General features: G+C 34.7%; 4 protein-coding genes across 6 annotated transcripts; 3 read left to right on the forward strand and 1 right to left on the reverse strand.

Moving 5' to 3' along the window:
• Positions 1 to 156: 156 nt before the first annotated feature.
• LOC111056825 lies at positions 157 to 3,735 on the forward strand. Its single transcript, XM_022344231.2, has 3 exons — positions 157 to 791; positions 1,942 to 2,193; positions 3,025 to 3,735. Exons 1-3 carry the CDS (start codon positions 615 to 617, stop codon positions 3,733 to 3,735), a joined length of 1,140 nt encoding a protein of 379 aa, XP_022199923.2. The 5' UTR covers positions 157 to 614.
• Positions 3,736 to 5,803: 2,068 nt separating this feature from the next.
• LOC120354111 (zinc finger MYM-type protein 1-like) lies at positions 5,804 to 6,616 on the forward strand. The gene has a single exon (XM_039440379.1). It carries the CDS (start codon positions 5,804 to 5,806, stop codon positions 6,614 to 6,616), a length of 813 nt encoding a protein of 270 aa, XP_039296313.1.
• An 839-nt stretch (positions 6,617 to 7,455) lies between these two features.
• On the reverse strand, positions 7,456 to 11,004 carry LOC111056826 (peroxynitrite isomerase THAP4-like). 2 transcript variants are annotated; one of them, XM_039440002.1, is made up of 3 exons: positions 10,773 to 11,004; positions 9,990 to 10,137; positions 7,456 to 9,275 (listed from the first exon to the last, which is right to left on the reverse strand). In XM_039440002.1, the coding sequence occupies exon 3, from the start codon at positions 9,077 to 9,079 to the stop codon at positions 8,153 to 8,155; it is 927 nt and encodes a 308-aa protein (XP_039295936.1). In that variant the 5' UTR covers positions 9,080 to 9,275; positions 9,990 to 10,137; positions 10,773 to 11,004; the 3' UTR covers positions 7,456 to 8,152. Both variants share the same exon structure in this region, with proteins under 2 accessions (XP_039295936.1, XP_039295937.1).
• Positions 11,005 to 21,329, forward strand: LOC111050713. 2 transcript variants are annotated; one of them, XM_039440000.1, is made up of 7 exons: positions 11,011 to 11,293; positions 11,587 to 11,660; positions 12,984 to 13,458; positions 14,527 to 14,646; positions 15,159 to 15,207; positions 16,152 to 16,394; positions 17,613 to 21,329. In XM_039440000.1, the coding sequence occupies exons 2-7, from the start codon at positions 11,608 to 11,610 to the stop codon at positions 18,548 to 18,550; spliced, it is 1,878 nt and encodes a 625-aa protein (XP_039295934.1). In that variant the 5' UTR covers positions 11,011 to 11,293; positions 11,587 to 11,607; the 3' UTR covers positions 18,551 to 21,329. The 2 variants fall into 2 exon arrangements, with proteins under 2 accessions (XP_039295935.1, XP_039295934.1); XM_039440001.1 differs by lacking the exon at positions 11,587 to 11,660 and having other exon boundaries at positions 11,005 to 11,293.
• The last annotated feature ends 1,221 nt before the right edge of the window (positions 21,330 to 22,550 follow it).

Here is a 22,550-nt window from a genome sequence, read left to right on the forward strand (position 1 = left end):
TTCCAAGTAAAATATAATTTAATCATCATCAGTAATTAATCCGAGTATAAAATTTGAATAATATTATCACAACAGTTTTGAATTCGAATTGTGATCATGAAGTTTTTAATCAATTTTTCAACAGTTGGTATACACTCAGAGATGGCTGCCAGAATAGGGAGGAATAGTGATGACGTATTCGTTGCTAGGGTAGCCATCTTTGTTTCCATACACACGTTGCTAGGGAGATTTCACTATGGTGTTTGCACTTGGTTCGTGTAGTACGTTGGCATATTATGAGTTTTATTTTGTAAATTTTGATTTTTAGACATAGAGAACATTGTTTTTAGTAGCTAGTCATTCATATAATTAAGTTCAGGTCTTATGTTAAATTAGTTAACAAGTATTAGCAGTATTTTCATAGATTTTTGTTTAGAGGGTGTAGCCGGTCAAAGGCTGTAGTATTTAGATTTAGGCAGGTTTAATATTTAGTTATCTAACGTTAATAGTCGTTTTAGAAGAAATTAGGTTATGCATAGTTAGACAGGTAAATTATTAGGGCTATAAGATCAGAGTAGGGTTATTATTATTAGTTATAGGTTATAGAATAGGTTAAGCGTTGAATTAGGTAGGCAATGTCTGTCACAATAGGCGAAATAGTTAGCTTCTTTAGGGATGAACCTAATGCAGTTAAGAAAGGTGAAAACGCTGTGAAATCAAATCATATATCAAAAATTATTTACGATTGCGATTTGAAAAATTTGCAAGGTGTTGTGCAAGCCAGTATGAAAAACAGATCCTACAACGTGAAGGTAAGTTGAAGTTTATAAATGTGTTGAATATAGACTAGGTAATGTCATTTGGGAACCACGTTGAAGTTCTTGAATCACATTCTACTTTTAAATTTTATAATATCAACTGGCCTAACAATGCTTTTGATTAATCAATGCATGTGGTGTATATATATATATATTTTGCTTCAGATCTTGTTGGATGAGCATTGAACTATAAGTGGAAAGACCAATAGCACCATCATTTTAATGGTTGTATTAACTAAAGTCTCTGACTCCTTCATACTACCCTCTTTCTTTACTACATTATCTAAAACTTTTCAATTTTTAGATTTGTCTTCTTCACAAAAGTCTATTCAAAAAGCAACATGCCCTTAAAATGCAACATTTGTCCTTAAAATGTTTTTCAATTCATAAAAAAATGTAGTTTATTTGCCAGTTGCTTCAAACGTTCACACCACTCACCAATTTTATGTAGTATTATAGGCAGGGGTGAACCCAGGGGAGATTGAGGAATACATCCCTTCCCTCCCCGAATTCTTGAATAATTGAGGTAGCCTATATCACAAAAAATAGAGTCTGTTTGGCGGAATATGATATAAATAATATATATATATATGTATAAAAACACCCCCCCCCCAACGGTAATAAATTTCTGGGTTTGCCCCTGATTATAGTATATTCCTTATTTCAAGTATTAAAGAATATTTTTTTGATATTGGTTTGTGATATAGGCCTAATGGTACAAGCAAATTAGTAATATACCATATTATTGGGTGAGTTGTGAACGTTCAACACCTTATTATAAACTAATTATTTTACATAAGTATGGAGAGCATATTTTTCTACAGACTAGTTTTGATATATTTAACCAATGTTTTTCTTCCTGGTAGTGATATTGTGGTAGATTTTCCTGAAGAAAATAGAATATAATAGAAAAATCTTTATTCATCAGACATGTGCAAATACATATGAATAGCGTCAGTTTGAAATTACATATAAGTCCTTATTTACTATAGTTGGTACACGAATAAAATTCAAAATAAATCAATGATTGCTGTTGTCAAACTCCTCTGCATAATCAACATGATGTCACATGTTTAAAAAGTTAAAATCGGCAGTTATTAGGGCACCTAACTAAGCGTTAAAAATGGACTGATTGGATTTTCAGATTGATTTGAATGAAGATGGAAGTGTTCAACATTCAAATTGCACTTGTCCAAGGGGAAATTTCAAGTGCCATCACATGGCTGCAGTGATGATTTATGCGCACAAGAATATTTCATCAACAAGTGCTGATTGTCGATGGAGCAGAGTGAAGACAGTGGAGGGTGACAAGCCACAAAAGGCAGAGGACCTCTTTCCTCCAGGAAAAGAATATCGAGCTACAAAAGCGCCACTCAAGGAAGAGGACATTAAAAAGGTTGGTCTAATGTCTTTCCCCAAGATTTTTTAATCAGGCCAAATTAAAAGGCATTTAGAGCACAGTATTTATTTTAATGTCATGTCACTTCATTATTACAAGTCTTAGATCTCTTGAATGTATGTTACCAGCAGATCACCCGTGCTTCACTACGGAGTTTGAGAGATCTTTTTATCAGGTGTAGTATGAGATAACTATTATGATTCAAATTTTTGTATTTTTAAAATTCAATGATAGGAAGTAGTGTAGTAATTACAGTAATTGATTGACACTTTACAGTGAATGAATAGATCCATTTTAGTGCTTTTATTTGCTTGGAAAATGTATCAAACTAGAATGAATCCAGTTTTACTGGTTTGCAAAGTATCAACAAAGAAGTGAAAAGTTTGCACATATGACCGACTGTAATCCCTGACCCACACTCTTGTGCAAACGACTCGCGGTTGCGAAACAACCACAACACCACCTGAGCGGTGGTGAAACAACCATCCACACACTTGCATTTGGCTTCGCTTGCCTAGACACGGCGAGAGTGTGGATCTAGCATAACAAATGAATATGCATGAGTATCCAGATGGGCTGTCACGATGCCACAGGCGCATAATGATGGTTCTTTTTAAACACTTGACAATTTTGATTCCAAGTTCCCTGAGATAGCCTTCTCTGTTGTAAATCACGCTCATAGTATTTTAAAATATATGGTATTGCAGAATGATTTTTCACAAAATTTCATTAGAAATATTTATATGAGAATTGGAGTATGAATTTGAGATGTGAGAATGGTTTTCATGGCCTATTGTTCTATAGTTAATAAATTTATCATTTCATCAGTTTCAGGACAGTCTACGTCAGAGCAACTTCAATGTTGGCTTCACATGGCTCATGTCGGAGGAACCAGCTCCATCATTGCTCGCTGAGGTTCCAGAAATGGAGAAGATTTTATTCTCCAGAGAATATCTGGCATCAGATGATAGAACTTCTTTCATAAAATCGGTGTCACAAATATCCAGGAAGGACATTGAAAATGTTGCTCGCATAACTGTCGGTCAGTGCGAAAATCCTCTCTGGTTTGCTGCAAAAAAATACCGTCTGACCGCCAGTAATTTTGGTAAGGTATTATCTGCATACAAACGGAATAGGTATCCTCCCTCATTGTTCAAACAATTGAAAGGAGATTACAATTTTAAAGCAGTGAGAAGTTTACAGTGGGGCAGGGACAACGAGCAAACTGCTCTGCGATGTTTGGAGGAGGTTAATTCGGTGAAGATTGAAAAAACAGGGGTTTGGCTCCATGAGTCAGGTTTTCTGGGAGCCAGTCCTGACGGCATCATAAAAAATGAAAATGCCATTGTGGAGGTGAAATGTCCATATATTTTCAGAAAGTCAGAGAACATCATTGAATCCATTAGAAGTTGTAAGACTTACATATTGATGGTGAATGACGAAAATTTGATGTTAGTGAACAAGGAGCACGATTACTACCATCAAATTCAAGGGCAACTCCATGGGGCCCAAGGGGCTCGAGCCCCCCCAAAAATTTAGTTGAGGGGGCGGAGCCCCCCCAATAATTTGTTGAGAAGGATAATTACATTTTGCTTGTAAGTTTAAAGCATCGCGTGATACGCTACTATAAACTCTTTAAACAGTACTAAACCAATTACTCTCAACACAATGTCATACTGTGTTGTGCTTTTACGAACTTAATACGATGTAAAACTGAGTAAGTTTAGCCAAAGAGATGAGTGTTGAAGCATGAGGGTAAGGGGAGTCATAGATAGTTATAAGAATTTGGAACTGTGCTGCGACGCGAACCACTGTTATTGTTATTGTCTACTTGTTATTGTTATTGTCTAGAAGGCGTAGAGGGCGACGACCCGGTAAGTCAAACAACCCACCCCTCCCCGCACACTCATGCCAAAAATTGCGCCACTGCTCCTGCACTCACTCTAGCAGTGTGTCCAGCCGTAGTACATTTTGCGAGGGATATTTTGATAATTAGTACTTAATTTTTCCCGGCTGGACACACTGCATTCTAGTCTGTCTTGTGTTGTGTAGTTGTGATAGTTGGCTAGTTGCTTCTTGCTTGTCAAGTGAGTTATGACACGGTCGCGTTCGCGTATAACCTAATTTCATGTGTTGACGTGTTGTTAGGGCTGCAATTGTTAGAATTGTGCACAGTATGTAGTGTTTTTAGAGTAAGTGTTTATTTTGTCGGCTTCTGCATTAGTGATTTTTTTTGTAGCCTATAATGGATAAATTCATCACTAAGAAGCCTCGCATTGACACTGCAACCCCGGCAAATGTCGAAACAACTGCTTCAACATCAGGCGTGAGCTTTTCACAGCAAAATACAAAACCTAATGACAAGCCTATTGGAGGAAGATCGTTCCAGAAGTCTTGGGTGACTAAATATAAATGGTTACAATATGACGCAACAATGGATAAAGTTTTTTGTCAGACCTGCAAAGAGGCAGAGGCCAAGGGCCTTCTCCAATTGACTACCAAGAAAGAAGATGCGTTTACTACTGTTGGTTTTTCTAACTGGAAAAAGGGATTGGACAAATTTCGTACTCATGAAAATACGTCTGTGCATAAGGAAGGAGTTTTAAAACTTTCATCTTTAGCAAAACCAAGTGTAGCCGCTCAATTAAATGATCAATTGAACAGTGACATGAAGAAAGCCCGTTTGGCTCTTGAAATTATTTTTACAACAGTTAAGTACCTTTGCCGGCAAGGTTTGGCCATAAGAGGACATGAAGATATTAACTCAAATTTTTTGCAATTGCTAGAACTTAGGAAAAAAGACGTTCCTGAGTTAAAAGACTGGTTGGGGCGTTCTGGGTATAAATGGATCTCACATGACGTTCAAAATGAGATAATTGATATATTGGGCAAATCTGTTGTGCGCTCAGTGCTAGATAAAATCAAGAATAGTGAACACTTTTCAATTATTGTGGACGAAACAAGTGATATATCGATTCATGAGCAAGTGTCATTTTGTGTTCGAACTGTAAGTGACGATTTAATAATCAATGAAGACTTTATTGGTTTATATGAGACTCCTAATACCGAAGCACAAACTCTTTTCAAAATTGTTAAGGACATTTTTGCGCGGCTTAATTTACCTATTGAAAAATTGAGAGGACAGTGCTATGATGGAGCGGCAAACATGAGAGGAAGATTTAAAGGCCTGCAAAAGTTACTTTTGGATATTCAGCCCCAGGCACACTACGTGCACTGTACAGCCCATAGTTTGAACTTAGCAGTGCAGGACAGCCTTTCTTGCCTCCCATGCATGAGGGATGTTATGGCCTTAGCCAAAGATCTAATAAATACAGTTAAGGAATCTAACAAAAGAATCAATTTATTTAGAAACATACGCCTCGAAAGTGAAAATGATCAAGCCAATCTTCGACCACTTTGCCCGACCCGATGGACAATGCGAGCTTCAAGTATACAGAGGATTTTGAAAAACTATGAAGATCTCCTACAGTTTTTTGAGATATTTTCCTCAACAGACAAAACTGAAGCAGGTTATAAATGTGCGGGTTTTCTTGAATCTATGATACTGTTCAGGACTTATTTATTTTTGAATTTATATTGCCATGTAATGAACGTAGTAGAAGAAGTTAACGAAAACATTCAGAGCCCTCATCTAAGTGTAACTGAAGTGGAAGGCATGTTTAAAGGATTGATTAGCATTTTAGATGATAAGCGAGATGGCTTTGAGGAGTTTTGGAAGTCGTGCTTAAAAAACAAATTTTCACAAGTAGAAGAGCCTGTGATTCCAAGGAAACGGCGCGTTCCAAATAGATATGAAAACGACGGAGCCAGCTCACCACATAACTTCAACACCCCAAAGGACTACTTCAAAGCTCTCTACATCGAGGTGTGTGAAACGGTGCGATCTTGCATCAAAGAACGCTTTGAGTCCACGGGCTTGTCGCGGCTCGTTGCGGTCGAAAAAGAGTTTTTGAGTGTGTTAGTGGCGAACGAAGAAGGTTCAAGTTTCGAACAGTCGAAAGATTTTTTTAAAAATGACCTGGATGTTGAAAGGTTGCAAATACATCTAAACATGTTAGCCGATATTAATAGGCAAAATAATTTAAAAATGAAATCAATGCGTGATGTAAGGAAATATCTTTCACAAGAGCCAGCCATTAAAAAAATGCTGTCAGAAGTGGTTAAAGTGATCAAGCTTCTTCAAGTAGTGCCAATTTCGTCGGCAACGGCAGAACGCTCTTTTAGTGCACTCCGTCGACTGAAGACGTATCTGAGATCAACAATGGGACAGAAACGGCTGAACAATTTAGCAGTCCTTCACGCCCACCGTGATGTCCTGGACGAAGTTCACTTGAGCACGGTGATGAACGAGTTTATAAGCAGCAATGAACTCAGAAGGCATACTTTTTCAATGGTATAAGGAGAAGGACATTGGCCAATCAATGGATATGTATGTAAGTTAAACTGAATTAAATACAGTAATTATTTTATTCTTCATACTCTCTGTATTTTAAGTAAGTAGACCTAGGCTTTTTATCTTCTGAAAATTTGGCTTTTCGAGTAATATTAGATATTCTTTATGCTATTTTTAGTTCATTAATTTTGCTCATTTTTATTTTATTTTAGTGTGAAAGAGTAAAATGTGATTTGTTTCTGCCTATATTCTTTATACTGCATAATTAAATGCAGCGTTTTAGGTCTTATAAATTCAAAATTGGTCCATGATTTAGGGACATTGGCCAACCAATCAATATGTATATATACATATTGGGTTAAATACAGTAATTTATTCTTCATACTCTCTGTATTTTTAATAAATAGAAAGAAGTAAGCTTTTTTCTTCCATAAATTTGACTTTTTGAAAAATATTTTATACCAGTAGTTAAATAAAGCATTTCTAGGCCTTATAAATTTAAAAAAAATTTGTTGGGGGGGGGGGGTTGGCGGACCACCCGGTTAGGGCCCCCCCAATAATTTTGACAAGTCGGCGCCTATGTCAAACTTACCCCTTGTGGGTCATCCACATTATGATGACATAAGAATACAATAATTGCTTTAAAAAGTGGATTTATATGAGGATCATTGGTATACCAATTTATACTTTTCTATATAATGATAATGGTTGAAAAGATATTTTACCGTTCCGGCATTTTATGGACATACTGTATAAGTAGTGTTCTTAGTGAATTTTACTCATAGAAACATGTCTGAGGAAGAAAAAAATACCAGGGCGAAATGGATAACAAAAAAAATCTAGAATTCTGCTTTACATAAATAACTAATTTTATTAATTACACTATAATTGATACTAGCATAGTCTCACAAACAAGAGACCGAGCAAAATGATTAACAAATAAAATCTTGAATTTTGCTTTCATTTGGAAACTCATCTCATTAATATTAATTCTGCTATAATAATTAATCTTATGTAAAAGTAATCTTAAATAAAGTACTTATAATAATTAATCTAACATAAAAAATATACTCAGAACCAATTACAAATTTGAAATTATGGATATGTACATGAACGGTATTTGAAATATACAACGGGTTGAATTATAAAATTAAACAATAATAATAGGATAGGATTTCTAGTAAATTCATGTACGGTATTAAATATATTGAAAGAAATGGAAATAATGATAAACAGGAGTTTATTTACACAGGTAATCATTTTCACAACAATATATTGTAAGAAATAGAAATAATTAAAACAGGAGTTAATTTACACAGGCATTAATTTTCACAATGGCGTACCCCACAACTGATATGTATTATGTGAATCAATGGATGCGTCCACATAGGTATAAAAGCGTACATTGAATTACATGATGCATAACAGCTGTGCAAGTGGCGGTGCACCGTTGTGGACATACACCTACTATTATTATGTACATTCATTCATTCCACATAACTAGATGTGTTAAAGTTATTTGCTATGTTACCCTGGATGCTGTCATTCTGAAGATACATTTTCTTCAGATATATTTTCTCCACATCTGTAGAACACCTCGACTTCTTTTATTAACGGGTATTGAAAGTTAGTCAACGCCCCACATACTTGCCACACCTTGCTACTATAACACATCAAGTTATGTGGAATGAATTCCAGGATAGAATAACCTTTAATACGACCAATGGCACGTTCCACATGGATACGAGCTCTTGCTATGCTCCTCGTTCTAAGAGCTTGTTCTCTTGTGAACTGGGGAGTCTCTAGAAAGGGAGGAATGTTGACACTCACACCTTCTGGGACAATGTCATTTATTAAAAATCCTTTGTCGGCCAATATGAGGTCCCCAGATTGTAATTGTGACAACAACCCACAGTCTTGGGTTATTTTTTTATCCGATGTGGAGCCACCATAAAGGTCACTCAAGAAGGTTACTACACCATTGGGAGCAACTCCAACAAGCCCCTTGAGAGTGTATCGATGTTTGTAGTTACTATACATTGATTGTTTTTTAATCATTGACGCTGGTACTGCAGCATACACTTCCGTGCAGTCAATGATTATCCTACAGGATGTGAAATCTGTAAAACAATTTGGAAGGCATGACTTATTCTTTAATAGGGAAGGTATTTTATTTTTTATCAACCCCTCAAAAATGGTTTCATGCAGTATGTGGAGCCACGTATTTATAATATTTGCTACCGTTGTTTCTCCTAACTGAAATCGAAAAGCCAACTCCTTATGAGTTGGGTTTCTTTTCAGCTTCATCAGTGTCATCAGAAGCTGGTCACAATGCGAGATAATTGTGACTTTCCACCCAAGAAAATAAGTAATCTCGCCAGCTGTGCACAACTGCAAAATATAATTGAAAACTGACTTGTTCGGTAAACCTGTGTGGGTTAATACCAGTTTATCACTGTCACAAATCATAGCGTAAGTGAATCGTTGTTGGACAGTTTTTGTTTTTTTGAGCTCTTCCAATTCTTTTTTCAATAGATACACCTCCGCTTCCACTGCGACAACACTGTTGCTTGTAGATGGTAGTGGTAGGCCACTGACATCTTCAGTTACCACGATTGGATGTGGCTCCTGCACAACTTCTGCCACTGTGGTTTCTGTGTGAAACCTAAACAAACAAAATATGATTCTATAATTATGACATGCTAAACAAATTTACTCAAATGCTCATCAGTGGTCTACAAGTAAGATTATTACCGTGAATTATCATGAAACACCTAAAAAATTATTGAGTTAATAATGCTGTTCTCTAGAAGTTTTGCTTGAATCTTAATAAAATAGAAATATATACTCTCACAATTCATTCAAATTTTTTTGAGGTAACCACATGGTCGCTTATGAGGGCATTTATGACCATTTTCAATCAAAACGCCACCGTGCCATTGCCATGTCATTGGCAGCATTGCAGATGACAACACTTCTTGTGTTTTGAATATATTTAGGTTATTTTACAACAGTTTAAAGTTGGGCAGTCAACTATTACTAAAATAATACAGTGTTACCACAGTAAATAGCCATCATTCTGTGCTAGCCACTTCAAAAAATATTTACAGATTAGTTTTTCACCAACAGCCAGATGCCGTGCCGGTGAGTGTGAAATGCCTCAACCGGTTTGGTACCGCTGACATTTGTACCACTCCGGTCTAGGTCTCGAATCCCATGATAGTTTTCACCATCATCCAGCTCATTCTCATCACCCACGCACAAGTCTCACACTCATGTAAGGATCACTATCATTATTAAAAATACAAAAATGTATTCTCTTTGTCACCAGTCAAAAAGGTTCTAGACCCTGGTGTTATAATATTTGAAGGATATTTACCTTTTTTTTCTCTTTTTTTTCCACCTCGGGGAAATTCAACATCTTTTGTTCATTCCGTTGGAAAATAGTTGGACCATTTTTTTTATCAGCATCCACAAAATGGCAACTACATACTAAAGAATGCTCACTTGGTTCTCTATCTGCTCTTCTGAAACATATAAACAGTAATAGTTGTTATTTAAAAATATTCATAGCTTATTTAAATATAATATTACTGTATCATGAAAAACTTAGAAGTGTAGGCTATTTAAGTTACAAGTTGTATGCTACACAAGAAAGTTCTGATGAAACTTGAAATTTATAACAGGTCATCAAAAAATAATGTGAAATAGCAAGTTTTAATTGCAGAACGTAGCCTATAGCATTCTTGCTTGTTAATGTTTACATTTGCCAGTTGTTCTGAATATTGACTTTAAGTGCTACTTATGTAAGCGCTACATACATGCATTTGTGAACCCACCATTACTGAATACAATTTCATCTAATAGTCTACTCTTTCCATCATATTCATCCAGTCCTATTAGCTGAATTCAATTACTTGTTTCAGTATTTGACAGTAGGCTATTGTTGAGTAGGTTAGGGTAATCTTTTACAGATCAAAATGTTAAACAACAGATTAGGATAATTTAATGTAGAAAAAGTCAAGAGTGATAATTTATAAATGTAAATTTTAACTCCACATTCGATATACTTAAATAAGACCTTTCTAATTAAATTTATCAAGTCATCAGTTTAAGCTAGCATGAAAAGAATCACATTGACATAACCTATGAATGAACTTACCTTATTGCTTTTATCCAGCTTTTCTTCTTGTTGATGTCTTTTGGAAATCTATAGAATTTGCAAGATTGCTTCTCGCTGTAGTGTTTGCAATCAGGAACAAAGCACATTACCATCGTAAATTATGTTTAAACTCCGTGTGAAAAATAGCCCTATATGATTTGAACAGAATTCTAAAGTTGTTTGGAAACGAGTCAATGCAGACGATGTATTGTGACGTCACACTATTCTTCCCAATTTGTGTTTACAGTTCTGTATTTGTAGGTTAGAAACAATGTTAGTGTCAGTGTTCAGTATAAATTTAACATTTCTAAAAGTTAAATCTGATATTCTGAGCTGAGAGGATTTATATATTAATGATTGAATAAGTGATTCTCATGTTCCCGAGCTAGTATTGTAATTCTCTTAAAATTATATGATTCACCGTCTAGGACTGTCATTGTAACGACATCTAAATTTTGAACAATTGTATGGAAGATACCACTAAAATTAGAATTTGATGAAAAGAATACAGCGTTTTTTCAGTAAGTTTATTAGTTAATAAAATCATTCATTTTAAAACACCATATTCACAATACCTTATACTTTCTTCATCCATTAGGCTACCTACTAACTACCTATATATTTAAAAATCCTCCACGGTACTTTTATTAATTTGATTAATTTTTATTTTTTTGGCTTCTGCCAGTATAAATTTTGTTATTTAATTTTTATTACTTTGATTTTAGTTTTTTTGGTGAGGTTTTTGTTTTGGTACAGAAAGGTTTGTACACATTAGTAAAAGGTTAAATGTTTCATTATCAATTTTAATTTTTAGAGCACCTATGAGAGCAACGCCATGGAGAACATAACTAAAGGCAAGAAAAGACAAGCTGGTAGCATTAATCCAATGTAAGTGTCTTGAAAAATGTTTGAAGTATACAATATCGATTATTTAAATACATGAAAAATTTCTCTTTTCAAGCTTCATAGATTATCACTACTAAAAAATGTAAAGCTATTTGCACTGTTTAAGTAGGTACGGTATGTAGATTAATGCTCAACTTTATTTTATTTAGTTTCTAGAGCTTCTATTCCGATTTTATCGTAGTTTGCTCAAATAGACCTGCCAAAGATTTGTTCAAGAATATAGATTCCATAGAGTTTTATTAGATTTTATTAGGTATTTTGGTTGTCTGATTTTTCTCATAATCTTTACATTGAAATAGGTTTAGATTACTTGGAATGTTATTTCTTATGACTAAATGTGTAATTCCTTAGAGGCAACTCCAGCCCTATGCTAGAGCCATTGCGAATAGAGCACATAAGCTTAACCTATAAACTAGATTTGATAAATAATTTGTTTTTAATTTTGTATTAACGTTATGGCAGCAGATGAATTAGAAGAGCTGGCTACAATATTGCTTTTACGATTTATATCTAATAAATCATCGAATCTATAGGTTACGTGCTTCTGCCGCGACGACTCAAGCCGCGCGGGTCGTCGCTAAGGAATTGCACCTCAAGGCCACAGCTATATGGGCGTCTTGGACGCGCTGATTTTTTTCACCCGTTAACGATGCATTGCCTCTTTTGGGGTAAACTTGGGGGACACTCTCCATAAGAGGCCCGCGATATAAGTTCAGCGCCTCTAAGATGACTGTATTGTTGGGGTCTATGATGCTTTATCCTTAACATTTTATGCTCGCTGTATTATGAAAAACTCTCTATTAAAGTAAGTAAGTAACAAGTGTCTATTAAAGGCCGTGTAAACCTTATTTTGCAGCACCAGGCTTATGTTATTTCAATATAACAATAGGAGCACACTGTTTTGCCGTATTTATGCAGATTCTATCAAAAAGCTTTACACCCTATTTTTTGCTCTTTCTCCAATACAATTAGCTCTCAGGCTGATTCTGTAAAATCTGGCAACAATGTAAACCATAAGAGCAATGCTTTTTTATGTATGTTTTTATATACTTATTATTTTTTTTTAGCGAACCAATCGCTACAATGTAAGCTTAAAGGTTATAAATATAATTTATTCCTGCAATCTAAGGTTTGCGCAGACTTTAGATAGTAACTATCTGCCTCTTGCCTATTTCATATGAATTTTATGATTGGAAGAGAATCAACAATTCTTATAACATATTTTTTTAGAATGTGCAATGTTGTTTTACACAGTAGTCCTATTTGATTGGAATTTGTTGGAAGTAATTCAATTTTTTCCTACAGCACAATAGAGCAATTCCTAAGGGACAAACGGCTTCGTAGATCATTGACAAACGCGGAACGAATGGAAGAGAATGAAGGGGGAGGAGGAGGATACAGTCAATACGGTTACGAAGAAGGAGAAGATGAAGAGATGGTAATTGTGGTCGTAGACAAAGACGGAGATAACAACATGATGTACGAGGATGATGAGGAACTGAATGAGAGGCGGATCAACGAAGAAATTGCCTACAATTTCATAAAAGAAACTGTGGGGGATCTTGGTGACGAGCCTTTTGCACAACAGGAACAAGCAATTGGCACAACTGAATTGGCATTCCCTCTCGGGATTGTTGGCACTAAAACTCTAACAGTTAAACAGGAACTGTGCCGACTGTGTTTGTCCAAACATTGCAACATGGTGTCGTTGTTCGATACCTGTTTGACTTTCTTCCAGATTTCTCTGAAAGAGGTTATCCAGTCGTGCATTGGAATAAAGGTAATTCTACAATTTAAATGAATAAATTTTGCAATTTATCGTATCTAATAATCTAGTTTCCCATTCATTTAATATACCTAAGTGTCTCTTCACACTTAGCTACCCTTCGCTGAAATACGTCATATCTCCCAATCTTAAATCCAAAAGTGTGAGGACATATTCGTAGCTTAGATTCAATATTGGGAGAAACAAAGTATTTCAGCTTTGTGTAGCTAAGTGTGAAGAGACACTTAGGGCTTCAATGATCGAAATAAATATTGTAAAAGTATTTATAAAAAATTGTGTGAATTATGTGAAAACTAATGTATAGGAAATTGAACGCTGTACATATCATACAAGCATGTATGAACGAGGTGTACGGAGCTCAGATATTCGAATGCACAACCTGTTGCCATCTCACTTAGAACAATATTATAAGGAAGAAAATTTAGAATTCAATTGAGAGAGGAGCTTCTGTCTATTGGTGCATATTCAGTGGATGAGTTCAATGAATATTACGAACCTCAAGTTGGAGGTTTAAGAAAGATAGCACACATTTTCTTGTGTTATGAATTTGACAAATCCATATACCCCTTTTGTAGGAGGTCAGTTAATGAAATGAAATAAATAAATACATTATGGACAAATTCCATAATATCGATGTCTATTCAAAATGTTTTATTAGCCTAAACATTATAGACCTCAGTGTATGTGGATACGATTTCAATCTTCTTGAAATTATTCCAATATTGGATTAAATGATGTTTGATGCTTTTCTTGTAACATTTCTCACCTGAATAATATGATTGAAAAATAGTAAAAATGTATATTAAATTTTTTTACATGTTCTTAGGGGTGCTACTGATAGTTTCTGCAGAGATTCAATAATGATCAAAATAGTAAAAATAAGAAAGTGTGATCAATATTTCATTAATAATTTCTCTTATTGACATTGTTACAAGTTCTTATGGATGATGCAAGTGATATCTGCAGGGATTGCATTAAAAGCAAACTAAAAACGTAGCTAAAATATTTTAGCAAACTAAATAAATATTTTATGGATAATTACCAACATTATATTATTTACAGGTTCTTAGGGATGATGCTACTGATAAAATCTGCAGAGCTTGTATTACAAGGCTTGAAAGTATATGGGCATTCAGGGAGGAGTGTGAGCGATCTAATAGATTAGTTAAACAAATGAAGAAGGTAAGATTATAAATAATTTCTATTCTGTCGGTAAGAGATTTTTGTACAATAAATCACAATTTCAAAATAATCTCCCTTTACAACTATATTTTAACTCTATCTCTCTTTCGAGGAAATGATTTTCTCCACGTTTAATTCTTTAATTGATTTTATTTTTCTGGTCAGTAGTTACACTTTTTGTGTGAGTTAATATTCCATATTGCATAAAAAGAATTGGAAAGTGTTTCACCACTCGTGGAATTTGAAGAGTCTAGTTTCGATTATTGAACCATTATCAGTCTCCTGTAATTTGAGGTTGGCCTCACCATCGACAATTGTGTAACAGCCGGTACTAGTTCCTTGTTTTTTGAATTATTAAAAGAGCTCTTTCGTTCTAAAGTTTTTCAGATTAAATTCTTTGAGGAACAATATTGATTCGGCGAAGGCCCAAATCAGGATAATTTTGGAAAATATACTGAAGTGAAAGTCACTCAATTATGAAAAATATTTTATGCTGTTATTTCCTTTTACAGACAAAGATTATACATAATAAGAATGCCACGGAAGGATTTAGTGATGGAAGTAAGTTTTGTTCTTCATTTATACATTCTTTTATTGTTAAACTTTTAGCGTTGAATTTATGTATAAATTATTTATGAATTTTCAGCCGTTATCTATGATTATGCAAGTCTATTTTCAATCTAAATATTTTTCTATCTATGAAAATGAAACGTTTTATAATTGATTCAAATATGTCATTAAAAGGGCCTCATTCAAAGGGTATATATGTATAAAAGAATCTCTATTCGAATGCCTGCACTCCATTTATTAATTTTTAATTACATTGTAACCAATGACTCTCTTCCATAGAGGAGTATTCGGGGTCAGGCTGCTATTTCAACTCTTATAATAATTATTTAAAAGAATTATTATCACTGAACAAATAGTCCAGGCAATGAATGCTCAAAAAAGGGTTCCTATAGAGGGAAAAGTTTGGAAGACAGTTTTCGACCTCGCAGTTCTGTTTAGGGTAGTAAGGAGGTAAACAAGCAATAAGTCCCCATCCCTACCCCTTTTGCTAAAGGGATGAGGGTGGTTTAAACTTTGCATTTCTCAATAATCTTGTTTACACGCTCATATCTTGTGGAAAATGCGTTCAACTGACATGACTAACTATTCAAAAATTAGCTTGATAAATTCTCTACTATTTTTGTTCAGTAGAGTTTTGTGATATCTCGAGATATTCGCTCTTGAAAACATGAAATTATTGAAATAACAGGTTTTCATCCATTCCTATCTCAATGGGAAAAGGCTGAGAAGAAGAACAGGTTTTCATCAAATTATTTGCTCTTCCATTACTTTTAACTTTCCATCAATGCATCGTGAAAATGAATGCTTATCGTAGGTTAGTAGAGCATGCATGATCTGACCTGCACTTGCGCATCCAATGTGATCATACCCTCATGAACATTAAAGTTTATCAATTAATTAGCATTTTATTCTATTAATCGTTTATTTTTTCGTAGCACATCTATCCTCCAACAACGAGTCATTGGTGAAAGCCCCCCCGCAGCCATTCTCCTGCACCATCTGTGATCGGGGCTTCGCAACCGAGGTGGCTCTCTCGGGTCACGTGACTAATGACCACGCCCACCTCAAGCCCTTCACGCAGAACACCTCCTTCCTCATCAGCTGTTCCATCTGCGGTCGAAAGGTTCTCAAGAAGGTGCTGCATGATCACTATCTCACGCACAAGCTGCTTGGCGAAGGTTAGTATAAACGTAACTATTTCCTCAAATTTTGGAATCTTTTAAAGTGTGTTGTATGACCATTATCTCAGGCACAAACTGCTTGGTGAAGATTAGTTTAAACGCAACTATTCCCTAAATTTTTTTTTTAAATTTGACCACTATCTCAGGCTCTAGTACTTGGCGAAGGTAAAAATTCCTCAAAGTGGATACCTTTGCAATTGCAAATATTACACTCATCTTGAAAACATGATCTACTACCGATCCACCTATGCTCTGCTACGATAACGATGGGGAAACGATCACCTAATCTACAACCATCAAAATATCCCGTTCATAAGATACAGCTACTGATGATCCAACTAAAAGTATACAATACTTATTATATTTAAACAATGTCCTTATTCCCAATTCATAGTACTTGGCATTGTTTTGTCTTGTTTTTTAAGTTTTGTTAGCTCGAATAAATTATTTTCAAAAATACACCACATAAACACACAACCTAATTTGATGAAAAATTACTTGCGTCAGAATTACAAACGTTTTCTTGTCAGCATTTGAAAATCCATATTTCTCTCATCAGCTAAGTAAGTTAATTTGTATGTCTTTTTGGTGAGGAGTCCCTGTCAGGAAGGTCCAACTTAGCCTGAACATGTCATTTTACGTGGATTGTATATGTATATAAATTAATAGATAAACAAAATAAATAATGAATAATAAAAAATAATGGGCCTCACGACTGTTAAAACCCCATCCACTTAAACACTCACAACATGCTTAAACGTTTATTCCCAAAAATGATAATACTGCAAGAAAAGTTTGAAAAATATATTAGTTCTGAACCTCTATATTCAAAATAATGGAACCTCTATATCCAAAATAATTAATGGTACCTCTATATTCAACATCGACATCATGTGAGCATCATCCTAAAAAAAAAGAAAAATGCATGTACATTTGTAGTTGGAGATCAATTTAAGAAGGCTACATGGATATAATTGATGATAATTCATAACTTTGATACAACCATACAACCTTGTTGTTTACCTTGTTGTTTAACATCACATGGGCACCATACTCGTTAGAAAATTATGTACTCATAAGAAGCTATATTCAGAGAAAACTTCTATACTACTCTACATATACACTTTTATACTTCTAGATTGTTTATTCTATGATATAACCTATATGGATTGAATGATTATAATTAATCTAATTTACATAATACTTATTTTTCAGGCAAGTCTATAAAGGGAAAAGACGAAGTGCACCGACACTTCGAACCAGTCAAAACTCCAGCAGCACAACCAGAAGCAGAAGAATTGGAAGAAGATGTGGACGATGTTGAGGGCTACGAAGGAGATTACCAAGAGGGAGACGACCTCGCGGATGGACTGGGAGATGGACAAATTGGAGAAAGAGAGATGGACGGCCAAGAGATCGTTCCCTCTCTCTCAGATCTGGCAGACACCGAAACGGGTGTTCCGCTCGATGCGGAACAGATTAGAGGCTTTCTAAGTAAAGAGAACGAGGCAACTTACACTCAGAACGAGTGTTTTGTAACTGATATAAGTGGCAGTGAATTCATCAATGTGAACCCAGTTGAAGGACAAGCTAACATGAACATTATAGCTGATGGTAATAATATGAATATCATAGCTGCTGAAAATAATATCAATATCATAGCTGCTGAAAATAACATGAATATCATAACTGACGGAAATTGTCTGCAGGATCCCAACAACCCCAACGTGATAGCTATGACTATTAACGAGGGTGTACAGGGGGGGAATTTTGTTGAGACTGTACAGGGAGGTAATTTTGTTGAGGGTGTACAGGGAGGTACTTTTGTTGAAGGCGCTGCACCCCAATACACTCAAGTATATCTAGTCAATCAGAATGATAACCTAGTGGAAGCTGGAAACATGGAAGCTACCGCTATGCAAGACGTTGTAACCACGGCAACACTGGAAGATAATCAGATCTATGTGGTGACAAGCGATGGGAAAGCCATGTACGGGGACCAGGATGTCGTTTTCCAGATAGCCAACGATCAGGTGTATCAGACCGATTCGGGAATAAAGGATGATATAGAAGTGCAGTACGAGAATATTAATGCGACTGGGAGGGTGACGGTTAAAGAGGAGGTGATTGATACGAGCTATGACCAGTGTTAGAGATTTAACGGTCGGTCAAGTGAATTGCGGGTGGATCTGTAACTAATTTAGAGGCAGGATTTATAAACAACCCATGGGACCCAGTTAACTATTTTCTTTAGATGGTTTAGTCACGAGAAAAAAATCGGCTGCAATCAAGCTGGCCACTGACTATCATTACAACCACTACCTCCGTAAACAAAGTCATAGTGCATTCTGGTGACGTCAGCACAGGTAGGGCTCCTACACCAATAAAAACACTAGCTGATATAGATCAGCTGAAATCAACAAATTCTTATTGGTGTAGGAGCCCTACCTGTGCTGACGTCACCAGAATGCACTATGGCTTTGTTTACGGAGGTAGTGTTCCAACAAGCCAAAACGCCACCGAAAATGTCCTAATTCTCAGCCAATCGAGGGACATTTTGGGTGGCGTGTTGGATCATCAATGGTCAACGTTACGCCGCTGCAATTTTAGTTTTTTCCTCGTGACTTAACCATATTTAAAAGATTTAATCTTTGATAATCTAATTGGTCATCTTTTATCAAATACATAGATAGGCATCATCCTTGTTTTCTTCATTCGATTTTTTCATTTATTTGAATTATCTATGAATTATTTTGCATTATCTCTGGATGATTTTGTTCATTCATTTGAATTTTCTATGAATTATCTTTGGTTTGGAATTATATTTTATGGAATATTTTACTGTGTAATAGACTCTCCTTAGGGCACGAACCAAGTTTAACGGTACTCCGATCAGCTGGTGTATTGAAGCAACCTATGGTTGTATTCGGTATAATGTGTTACATTATCCGAGTTAAAACAAATAGCTTACTATTATATCAACAGCAACAATTAAATAGCTGATCCAATTTCGTTCAAACTTGGATGTTGCGTACGACCCTTGAAATCAAACGCATGGTTCGTTTTCGTTTTTGCGACCGCGGCAGACAAAATTGAGGAAGAATACTATTGATTCATATGGGGTTGTTCACACAGTTCCAGTTCCAGTCTGCCAATGTGTGAACATTCTCATAAGAATCAATTGTTTTCTTTCTCGGTGGACGGCCGCATTCGCTTACGTAGGCTACGGTAAAAAACGTACTTTTAACTGAGTTTGAAATTTGTTGTATAGCAACCAATAACTTGATATCAACCATTGGTATAATTTGACTACGGTGTGTGCTTATTTGATAAGCATAAAAAGTCGGACCATACTTAGCTAAGATCGAACTTTAGAATGTTTTAATACATTCATTTTGGTCATGAATAAATCGTTTGTCAATTATACTATTTGAACATCGGTTAATTGAACTTAGTTCATATCTCTATCTTTTAGAATGACACATAATAATTATATGCTCATATTACAGTCGATGAAATAATAGCGTTAATTAAACTTTTGGTCGAATAAAATTCACACTGATGACTGTCATAGATGGAATTTAATACGCTTACACAATTTAGTTATTTATAATTCTTATTGGTTCAATCTATAATTTGAATTATATTATTTATGATATTCTATTATTTGTATTGCATTATAGACCTATTTGATTTGTATGATTTGATGTTTGTTTGATTTGTATTTGATTTATTCTTAATTTGATTTAGTTATAGAGACAGCAGATCACCCCTTTTGTGTCTACCTCACTAATACAGATGAAATCAAATCGAAAAAGTTACAGTATCTTGAAAGAAAATGAAATTGATTATCACAATTTAAATTGTTGAATATTAAAAATCTTGAGTATTCTAAGGTCATAACGAGTGCAATCAATCTAATTCTCTCCAACCAAAGGCTTCTCAGTGGTATTAAGTTAACAAAGTCCTCTATTCTCCTTGAAGATTTTAAATCATTTCAAATCCAAAAATTCTATCCCAGGTAAATGTATTAAAAACATTTTTATTATTCTGAGAATTTAACACTAAACTTCATGTAGAGTGGTTTCAATGTCCAGATGGTGTTTCAATGTTTAGTCTAATGTACATAAAATTACCATTTTTATTGGATTTAATGTTTGGAATAATGTATACAATTACTATTTTATTGGATTTAAGCTATAATCAAGAACCTATTTGATTGAACAATAGCACTATTCTTTGAAAGTCAATCATTATTCAACATTTATTTTCGAAAAAATATATAATTATTGTATTTTGTTTAAAAATGTAAGCTATAGTTGATATAAACTTCATACAGTTGGGTTCAGGTCAATAATAACCAGGCTATAATAATGTATTGTTATCATCATGTCATCAACTGAAGCCTTGTTGTCGATTTATCAGCTTGAATGTTTTTTGTCGATTAGAAAATTACCAAATTAATTTCGAGTCATTAATTAAGTTATGATGCAATATTTTGTCCATTTCTGAATGGAAAAGATGTTAGAAAACTGAAGGGTAGCCTATATTTGATGTATCGGTTATTAATTAGAAAATTGGAAGAAAAACTAAAAAAAAAAATGAATGTTGATTACAGTGTTCAAAACTTCTTGTGAATGAATTTAGTTCATGCAAAATTGTCTCCATGCATATATTGATGTGTAAATGTTATTATGCATATCTATTATAAATGTGAATATCATAAGATTCTTTCAAACATTCCTTCCTTCAAATTTTCGTAAATATTTTGTCTCATGAGTGTCGATTTGAATTAATTTATTGGTATGCCAAGGTGATGTTTGTTGGTATCTCCAAGTCTACCACTTGATTATCAGTTTCTTGTTGTACTGCTTGATGAAAAATATGTGTAATTGTGTATAATGTATAATAAATTGAGTCTATTTATATGTATTCATTTTGTTTTAATGAAACCCATATCCATGTGCCGGGTATGATACCCACTCTATACAGGGTTGGTGAATTATGAAAACAGTTATTTCTTTTACAAGGAGATTTGACGATAGGTCTGGTCTGATTGGGGATCCTATTCTAATTAAAAAAAAACTACATCTCTGCCGCTTCAAAATTTTGATCTGCCATCTTCGAACCATTGCCATTTTGAATCTAACTTGATTTTTTAAATGGAAAGTTTGTCATATGATACAGACTTTCATTAGAATTGAAAATGAATGGCGAAAACCAAACATTGATTTCTCAAACCGTTCCAAAGATATTCACATTATTTATATTTAACAGGTTCTTCACTGAGTTACTCATTCTCGAGGTGTTATAATTGTTTTCCATGAAGACCACACTAACGTGTAAGCAGAGACAACTGATACAAGTATCTTTAAACATTATCTTTACTCTATGGTGTAAGGTACCTATATGAAGTGTCTTTGTGCATAGTTTATGGACTGACTATGGTCTACGGTGATGGTAAAGGTTTGTGAAGAGTCTATAATGATGAAGTAACCATGAAAAAGTCAATGAATTGTTCATTGTAATGGAAAGTCTTTCTACTGCAGAGAGATTAACTTTAAACTGTCAGCATTCTTTGAATGGGAGCATATTGATGTGATTAATTAGGCATGCTGACAGTTTGAGATGAGTCTCTCTGTTCAACTCTGAAAAATTGTAGAATCACTACAGTTTGTCCTACAGTAGAACTTCACATTACAAGAACAAATGTTCACATTTATAAGAAAAACAAAGGTATTATTTCATTTAGTTGAAACTAATGAACTTTGAACCAGTTGCATTGACTCCTATTCAATTTTTACTTAAGATTCTACATATTCAGAACATATTGGTGCCAACAAATAATTATTTAGATAATTATTATTAGCGTATGGCTTTCAATGGTGGGGTGACCCAAGGGTAGTTCCACCTCGCCGTATATAGTACAAATTTCCTTATATATAAATATTAGAAACACTAAGGTTATAGTTAGCACAACACAATGCTTTAAATTTACACTTTTCACTTCGAAATAAAGTTCTTTTATAGATTTAGATAATGGTTATTGAGATATTTCAATACTACTTATTACTACTTTTCTTAGCACTAGGAGCCCTTGGTGGGCCTTGGTTTCCTCCGTTACACGCCTCCACTTGTTCTGGTCATTCGCCA

Source organism: Nilaparvata lugens, chromosome 13 (assembly GCF_014356525.2).
Source record: "Nilaparvata lugens isolate BPH chromosome 13, ASM1435652v1, whole genome shotgun sequence".
NCBI lineage: Eukaryota > Metazoa > Arthropoda > Insecta > Hemiptera > Delphacidae > Nilaparvata > Nilaparvata lugens.

Bases quoted from the DNA above. Each gene is read 5' to 3' on its own strand.
- LOC111050713 (XM_039440000.1), top strand. From the start codon at position 11,608: ATGGAGAACATAACTAAAGGCAAGAAAAGACAAGCTGGTAGCATTAAT. The intron at 11,661-12,983 runs GTAAGTGTCTTG...TTTTTCCTACAG, and splicing joins GCTGGTAGCATTAATCCAAT to CACAATAGAGCAATTCCTAA. The intron at 16,395-17,612 runs GTTAGTATAAAC...CTTATTTTTCAG, and splicing joins GCACAAGCTGCTTGGCGAAG to GCAAGTCTATAAAGGGAAAA.
- LOC111056826 (XM_039440002.1), bottom strand. From the start codon at position 9,079: ATGATTTGTGACAGTGATAAACTGGTATTAACCCACACAGGTTTACCG.
- LOC120354111 (XM_039440379.1), top strand. From the start codon at position 5,804: ATGAACGTAGTAGAAGAAGTTAACGAAAACATTCAGAGCCCTCATCTA.
- LOC111056825 (XM_022344231.2), top strand. From the start codon at position 615: ATGTCTGTCACAATAGGCGAAATAGTTAGCTTCTTTAGGGATGAACCT. The intron at 792-1,941 runs GTAAGTTGAAGT...TTGGATTTTCAG, and splicing joins ACAGATCCTACAACGTGAAG to ATTGATTTGAATGAAGATGG. The intron at 2,194-3,024 runs GTTGGTCTAATG...TCATTTCATCAG, and splicing joins AGGAAGAGGACATTAAAAAG to TTTCAGGACAGTCTACGTCA.